Source organism: Sinocyclocheilus rhinocerous, unplaced genomic scaffold (assembly GCF_001515625.1).
Source record: "Sinocyclocheilus rhinocerous isolate Xijiao unplaced genomic scaffold, SAMN03320098_v1.1 scaffold821, whole genome shotgun sequence".
Classification (NCBI taxonomy): domain Eukaryota; kingdom Metazoa; phylum Chordata; class Actinopteri; order Cypriniformes; family Cyprinidae; genus Sinocyclocheilus; species Sinocyclocheilus rhinocerous.
Window position 1 is genome coordinate 82,184 of NW_015623656.1, and position 7,971 is coordinate 90,154.

The following is a 7,971-nucleotide window of genomic DNA, read 5'->3' on the forward strand; positions in this document are numbered from 1 at the left end:
GGCCGGCAAACAGCCTCACCTGATAAAGGTGCCGGCCAGCTGCTCAGACTACACTCATTAGATGCAGGTCTCCAAATGGAGGTGAGTTTTTGTGGTGGAAAGCTCAGCAAACAGGAGGGTTATAAAGACTAAGCGTGGTTTGTAATGTCCCCCTGAGCGCCCACTGCACCGCCCAGTCCAAATACAGCAAGCTGATAAGAGTTTGAAATTGCTCTCTCAGTACTGGGGCGTTGAGGAACCACATACCTGAGATATCTAAATGCTGTGTTTCCAAAACGTGTTTCCATTTACCTTGCACAGGTGAAATATTTAGGATTTTTGCAATTTATCCAGAATTAAAGACAAGATGTTGATAATTGGAGCACATGCTGGTAGGAAGTTCAAGCCGTCAGGATTGGTGCTGCCAGTGATGTGGAAGCGTGGGAAATTAGGCATGTAAAAGCGGTGACTGCAAACCGCATTTCAGGCTAGAGCGGTCAGAGAGCAGGGGAAAAGGGAAGAGGTGTAATTACGGCATACACTCCCGTCCACGACAGGGGAGCCGAAGGAGCATGATGGCTTTGATTAACAGTGAGGATCATTAGACTCTGGACTCAGAAGTGACTTTGCATTGAGAGTAAGGAAAGCGTGAAAATATTAAGAAAGAAAGTGGAAAAAAAAAACATATATAATAATAAATACATTAATACATATATTATCTAATCAAGAAAGAAAGAAAGAAATGACAAAGAAAGGGAAAGGCGGTTTCATCAATCATGCCGTGCTCAGGCTGGGATCACGGGTGACTGATTGGTCAAGCTGTTCAAAGGAAATAGGAATTCTGAGGAGTATCCACACGTTGACTCGCTTCACTGATTGAGATGTGCAACAAACCTGGCCGAACAAAAGACAGCGAAGCAGGTTGGGTTTGTGCACAGCTTGAAACCACGTTGACTGAAAAACTCTACATCAGTCATATTCAGCCCACTCTGGAAATCTTACACTGATCGCAGAAATGCTGATATAAATGTTGTTTAGCCTGGTGACCATTGCCTGAAAGCAATATTTTGAGTTACATCAAACATACATTAACATTAAACTTTACTGAGAGCATCTGTGACACATCTCGATTATCAGAATATAATTTTGCCTTATTTCGTAAATGTAAAAATGTGCAATCCACTGACTCTCACTAGTATACTGAGACCGACTGTGGATTAAATTTAAACATGCGCAAATTTTAGATTTAGTAGGGTCTGCCCTAGTGGAAAATAAATATATGAAAATGTATTTGAAATTCATTTATTTCATGCTAAGTACACTACAAATACATCTACATATTTATGTACTTAATAAAAATACCCTGCAAATGTACTTTTGGTATACTAAACTGGTATACTTAAAGTCTGCTGAATTGGAACAAGTAATGGTAACACTTTATTTTAAGGTATCCTTGTTGCACGTTACACGTATTTACTACAATAATAACAATACATAATTACATGCAAGTAGCCCTAATCCTAACCCTAATCATATAGTAAGTACATGTAGTTAGTTAATATTACTCCGAACTTAAATGTATAATTACACTGTAACAAGGACACCTTAAAATAAAGTGTAACCCACCTAATTTTGTACTTGACACACTTTAATTGTGAGGAAGTAGTGCTGAAATCCAACTAAAGACATACTTAAGTGTATTTGATTGTGCTAACGTTGAAGTATGCTTTAGGCACACTTAATATATCTTGCATTTAAAGACTTATATTATTCAAAGATCATACAATCCTCATCAATAGTGACATTTATGCATGTTGGTGAATGTTGTGGATGACTGACCTGTTTGCTGGAGGACATTGAGCTCAGCGTATTGAGGCTGTTGGCGTCTGTCACCACCATGGCAGGGGGAAACAGAGACGAGTGAGAATACTGGGGTGGCTCCTGCTTGTGTGGGTACACTGTGAAGATAACAAACAGACGGTCATTTGAAAGTCTTGAAAATGAATTGATCTTGACTAGATGAGTAGATAGTGGCCAGAGGAAGTGGACGGACTGTGTGAGTGTGAGACAGAGGCCATGAAGGGCTGCTGGCTCATGTGGCCGGGTGACTGTTGCATGAGCTGCTGGTGCGAGACATTCAGCTGCTGCGAGAACTGCACCGGCTGCAATGCTGCCAGACTGCCTGCAACGCTGTTGATGACAGGTACCGTCTGCGCCTGCGATGTGTTCAAACCTGGATGCGAGAACAATGACGTGTCACGTGAAGAATGCATAAAGAATCTGAAATGGAAAGCAAGGTGGTTGGACACTCACTTTGTGCAATGGCCATGACTCCAGAAAGGGGCATTATGAGGTTGGGGGTCTGTTGGTGCATGTGGTGGGATGCATGGATGTTGGTCAGGGTGCTGACTGGAGGAAGACCTCCGCCTGATACCGAGATCTGTGAAGAAAATGCACCAACAGAATGACTCGAATGCTTCTGTCACAACTGTTTCAACTGTACTCTTATCAGCAAGATGATGGCATGGCCAAATGAAATACACCTTTATTTGTGACAGCCTCTTTCCCTGAGTGATGCACCAAACAAAAAGCCCAATGACTAGCAAATCAGCAAAAAATAACAGAAATGTCTTATAACAAATCAATTGATCCCTCCATTGTCTTTCAATGTGCAGGAGAACTCTGCAGACACAACTTTGTCCCCGTTTGCACACTTACGGCATTGCCAGTTCTCAACAGTGTCTTGTAAACACCAGCGCAGGACAATAAAGCACTCCATTGGGCCTACAATCTGCTCAGCACACAATGGGCCAGCAACCATAAACAGTCATTACTTTACTACCGACACCTTGTAAGTCCCTCGACTAGGAGCACAGAAGAGAAGACCGACCCCATCTCGTTCCTCCCTCTTCCTATCCAAATGAACACCCAACCTGAGGTCACTGACTGGTCAGGTGTGCAGAGGGAAACACCACACGCAAACAGACAAGCCACTCATTGCCATGCCACAGGCCCAGAAACAAGCAACTCACCCACGGCAGAAGCACTCGGACTCAAACATAAAAGAGCAACAATAGGTAATAAGCTGGTTGAGTCAAAGAGTGTGTTGCTTTTATTGCCCAAGTCTTGCCATATCAAACTAAGTCAATAAATCTTTCTGGGAATACAATTCATCAGATAACAGAGGAGTGGGGCCTGCAGTAAACCGCAGTGACTCTACAGGTAAAACTAGGCCTCGAGAGTGAGCTGAGCCGCATGACCCAAGGATGACCCTGAGTCCCATCCAAGGGTGGCTGCTCTTTGTGTCTCACTCTTGCCTGCTGACTTCAGTAGAGCTGAGATTGCAGGTACAATGCAGATTGTTCTTGGTGTGTGTTTCAAAGCTGGGAATAACAATGCCATTTGCTCAGCTCACTCTGTCACTCTCATTGATCACTGCCGCTTTCCCTCTGATCTCATCAACTACGTCATCTCTTCTTCAACTGCTGGAATGATGATGATCAAGATTGTCCTAATTATCATTGCCAGACTATACCGTCAAAACGGCCAATGATTGTATTTTCAAACCTTTAGCCAGATTCACAGGCTAATAGGAATATCAAATAATATACGTGAGATTACAATGAATGTGTCAGTACCTTGCATCTTACTTGGTGGGGAGTTGCTGGTTTGTGGGTGATGTGGGGAACTGTGTGTAAGAAGGGAGTTCAGATTGTGTGTTGGCCCACTATAGGCATCCATAGCCAGTTTTTGTCTAAAGGCCTCTTCCTTTCTCCTGTTGGCAAACCAGTTGTAGACTCGCACCTCCGTGACCAGGTTGGAGCCAAGCCCGTGAGCTTTAGAAGGTGATACTCCTCTCTGGAGGCATTCAGCTCTAAATATTGTCAAGAGAAACATATTAGCAAAACTGGGATGAAAGTGAGGAAGTAGTTTTGACATTCATAGCAAGTCCATCCATACCGGTTGCACTCCTCCACCAGTGCCTCCCTCTCCTCTTTGCTGGGGTTCTTCTGTCGTTCATAAGCCTGGTAAAGGATCTGTTGGGACGCAGGCCCCCATTTGAAGCGGTTGCGTCTCAATTTCTTGCATGCAGGTTCAATTCCAGCATCGTCCCCTGTCTGCCCCATGCCCTGCCCAGACTGACTGAACTCGGAGAAAAAAAGTAGCACCTGATCCTGGTTGGCTTTATCGGACATGTTGCTGACAGAGCCTTGCGAGGCCTGGTTGAATTCTGAAACACAAAAGTGAGGGATTTTGGTGTCACTTGCAAAATTTTCATATAAACATTCAGGGTGTGATGTTACACCACATGTGTGATAACCTTTGACCCTTGGTCATAATTTTATATGACTGCACTCTTTATATGTCATTGTGCTTTTTATGACAACATAAATACAAAATGGGTGACAAAGGTGATGCAATAAGATAAAAAAATAAAAATAAAAATATAGTCGGTATATCTCTAGAAATCTAAAATTGCATCATTTTGTAAAAAAAAGAATGGATTTTTTTTTATTCTACCGGAAAGTGTTGCTTGATACTGTTCAGTTTCATTCAATTGAACCAGGAAGTTTAATATTATTCAAACTGTAAAATAGAAAACTGTCACATGCAGCAAGAAACACAAATATTAACTTACGTCGCAAGACCTCCCGCTGTTTCCTGACGTACCAGGTGTAGAGCGCCGCGCGTTTCTGCGTTTTCATAGGCGTGCCTTTATTCAGGTGCTGCGACAGGTGCGACTGATTGAGGCCTGTCACATCCACCACCTCGCGCTGAGGGATATTGTGCTGCTGCATGTAGCCTTTGATCATGCGGGCCGCGCGCCACGGGTCCACCCTGAAAAGACCGGAAACATAAAACATAACACTCTCATTTTATATGATCTTATTAGCCTGCTTTTAATTGTTGGTTTCGCCTATTTTACATTTATGATAGCGTATTTATAATCTGTTTAACATGTTAAATTCTGTAAGTGCGGTCAATTGTTCCCAGCGCTAATAAACAATCGTTTATCAGTGTATTCAATAGGTTGTAAATAATTCCAAAGGTTAAAGACTTCATTGCGTGCGCGCAATTCAACTACTGATTTAATTACAAAAGGACACGTTAGAGACAAGTGAAGGACTTAACGGCAGCTGTATATTGTTCACCAAGAACATTATAAAGCCATTTCAAAACAAAATACTCGATCCTAAAATGTAGTTCAACATGGTTTATTTAAACGTTGCTTTAGAGAGGAGAAAATGCTGCATCAGTCGAAAAGGGTTGGTTTAAATTAGACAACGAATTTGATATGACTTTTAAAAGTCTTATCTAGGCTAAATGTAGCTTAATTAAAATGTAAATACGGTATTATGATATTAGCTTCAAAATAATATGTTTTACTCATCAATACAAAGGGGCTGGATACTACGAATTTTATTCATAATACTTCATGAATAAAAAATGCCGTTCACATTTATCTAGTGAATTTGAAGTTAATAAAAAAGAAAAAAGGCTATCTTTCTATCTATCGATCTATCTATAAGAAACAAAGACAGAAAAAGAAAGAATTACTCGGAAACATCTGAGTGTGTATGGTTAAGGTTGGTATTAATTCAACAAAAATAATTATCTATTAGCCTACCAATTATATTACGGATAATAGCTTATTATATAAAGCGGTGTAATGTTTATTAGGTTATTAGTTAAGTAAAAATCAGACTCACTATGTAGGTAGCCTAATAAAACGAAGAAAAGCGAGCAAAGCATTGTCGAAAAGCGGCTATTGAGGTAGGCTACATTAAAACGAAATTAGGTCTTACCATTTTTTTAGCTTAGGCTAAACTTCTGCTCCTGAAATCGGTCCAGACGGTTTGATTTGGAGACTGACAAGACATATGTCTGTGAGCGAACTTGGTTTATAACTTTCGACAATGAATAACTGATTTCCATTCACGCTAATCATTCGTCACTGTGTGTCTTTCAGTTGATGATTTATAGGATAAAATTAATAACTCAACTCCACGTGCTTTAGTTTTGATTTTCATCTTTATTTCGTGACGTTGATACTGCTGTAAAGATTATAGAAATATGCTTAAGTATAAAAAGAGTAATATTATGCAATTAGATTTTCATTTATAGTCGGTGTGATATTTTTGCAACTATTGTTTTTAAATAAACTACATTAAAATAACTATAGTGACAAATAATAGTAATAATGAACGTTCAAAAATTATCACGAATATTTTTACGTGGCCTAAAATAAATGTAATTAGCTAGCCTATTCTAAATAATCAGACACTGAAATCAGACAACAGTGCGCGTGTTTTTATTTTCTTTCGAGAGTGCAGAGGTGGTTAATAATAAATAGATCTTCTTTAGTTGATATATCTCTAAGCTAAAGAAATAACTCGTAGATAATTAGTAACCAGAATGTGAAAAGAGGAAACATTGGCGCGTGCTTTTACATTTGTAAACACCGGTAGGCCTAAGTAGATTTCTCTTTTCAGAAAAATCATCACTGAATTTCAGGCCAATGTTACGCTGTTCAAATGTTTTCTTCGGTATATTATAACTACATATTTGATTCCATCTATTTAACCTGTCACAATAATTTCTACTAAATGTTATGGGTTTTCAAAACTTCAGTCAGTAGGCTAAAAGTGGTATTTTAAAAAGAGGTTTGATTTTCGGAGGCAATTAAACATTTCTATTTTAGTGGATTATTTTTTACAGTATAGCGCGAATTAGTTTTTAGCTATAGGCTATTAGCACATTTTTAGTGAATGTGGATTTTCTCATGATATTAATAAACCTTCTGTAGGCCTATTTAATCCTAATGACAAAAGTAGCTGCTTGTCAAACGGCATAAACGTCACAGTAACAGCCGGCCCTTAACTGCATTACAGTACAATGTCAGTTCAGCTACTCCTTACTTGTTTTTTTTGTTCACATGTATCTCTTTAATTTGTATATAAAGCAAGCGATAATAGCAGAAGCAGAAACTTACGCCAAAATTCGCTCGATTTCTGCCCTCTGTTCCGCTGCTTCCTCTGTATTTTGAGACTGCAGCTCTTTCAGTATCGGCGGTGTATCGTAATCATCCCCGTCCTCTGAGCCCTCATCCCCTGATAACTTCCCTTTACCGTGTCCATTGGTCAGCGTGTGAAACACCGGCTTTGTATCCGTATCACTGAGTTTGGAGCCGGAGGGGGACATCTGCAGACTGTCCAGTTTAACTCCAAAAGCGCTCGGGCTCGGGTCCAGGTCTTCCAACGCTTGCAGAAGCACATCTTTAGTAACTCCAGAGTCCAACAAGGCGCTCAGAAGCTCCTGTTGCAGAGATGTCAACTTAGAAACCATTTTTGCAATCATCTAAAAGTTTAGTACGCTAGGAGGTATAAAGAGGGAAGTGCAGTAGCCTATGTGAAATTTCCCCTCCTCACGCCTCCAGTGAGCTCCTCCGAAGACACCTGCTCCGAGAAGTTAGGCCACTTCCCTGTCGGACTGAACGATATAACTTGCCATGATGCTTCCAGAGGGCAGGCGATATAAAATATGGTAACGAGTGGGAGGCTGCTCAGGGCCTTTATGCAAATGAGCTGTCCTGGGCCATATTGCCTGTTTACACACTGCCTGTTATCAGCACAACTCTGAAGAACTTTGGACTCTGTCGACTTTGGTTAATGCGCGCTATAATAATAATAATAATAATAATAATAACAACAAGTTTAGAACTATAAGAATATTCACCTATTTACAGAGTTGGGGAAAGTTACTTTTAAAAGTAAGGCATTACAATATTGCGTTACTCCATTAAAAAGTAACTAATTACGTTACGTTACTTTTAAAAATCTGGACAGGGCTTGCTTGTTTGTTTTTAAAAAAAAAAAGTTCTATTTTTGGCAAATATAAAAGCCTTTTCACACCAAAAGTGAAATGAATAAGGCTCAGGCTGAAGGAAATGTAAATTCACGTCTGTACAGTAGAGGGCGCCGCTCAAACTAA

At 40.2% G+C, this 7,971-nt stretch overlaps 1 protein-coding gene across 1 annotated transcript in view; it reads right to left on the reverse strand.

The window, feature by feature from the left end:
• LOC107715725 (hepatocyte nuclear factor 1-beta-A-like) overlaps positions 1 to 7,459 on the reverse strand; it is a 12,912-nt gene extending 5,453 nt beyond the window's left edge. The window contains exons 1-8 of the mRNA XM_016521943.1: positions 6,974 to 7,459; positions 4,619 to 4,818; positions 3,940 to 4,210; positions 3,567 to 3,853; positions 3,012 to 3,031; positions 2,293 to 2,419; positions 2,033 to 2,212; positions 1,819 to 1,937 (exon numbers count right to left, since the gene is read on the reverse strand). Of these exons, the coding sequence (XP_016377429.1) occupies positions 1,819 to 1,937; positions 2,033 to 2,212; positions 2,293 to 2,419; positions 3,012 to 3,031; positions 3,567 to 3,853; positions 3,940 to 4,210; positions 4,619 to 4,818; positions 6,974 to 7,338 (1,569 nt within the window). The 5' untranslated portion in view covers positions 7,339 to 7,459. The remainder of the gene's footprint in view (positions 1 to 1,818; positions 1,938 to 2,032; positions 2,213 to 2,292; positions 2,420 to 3,011; positions 3,032 to 3,566; positions 3,854 to 3,939; positions 4,211 to 4,618; positions 4,819 to 6,973) is intronic.
• Between the last annotated feature and the right edge of the window lie 512 nt (positions 7,460 to 7,971).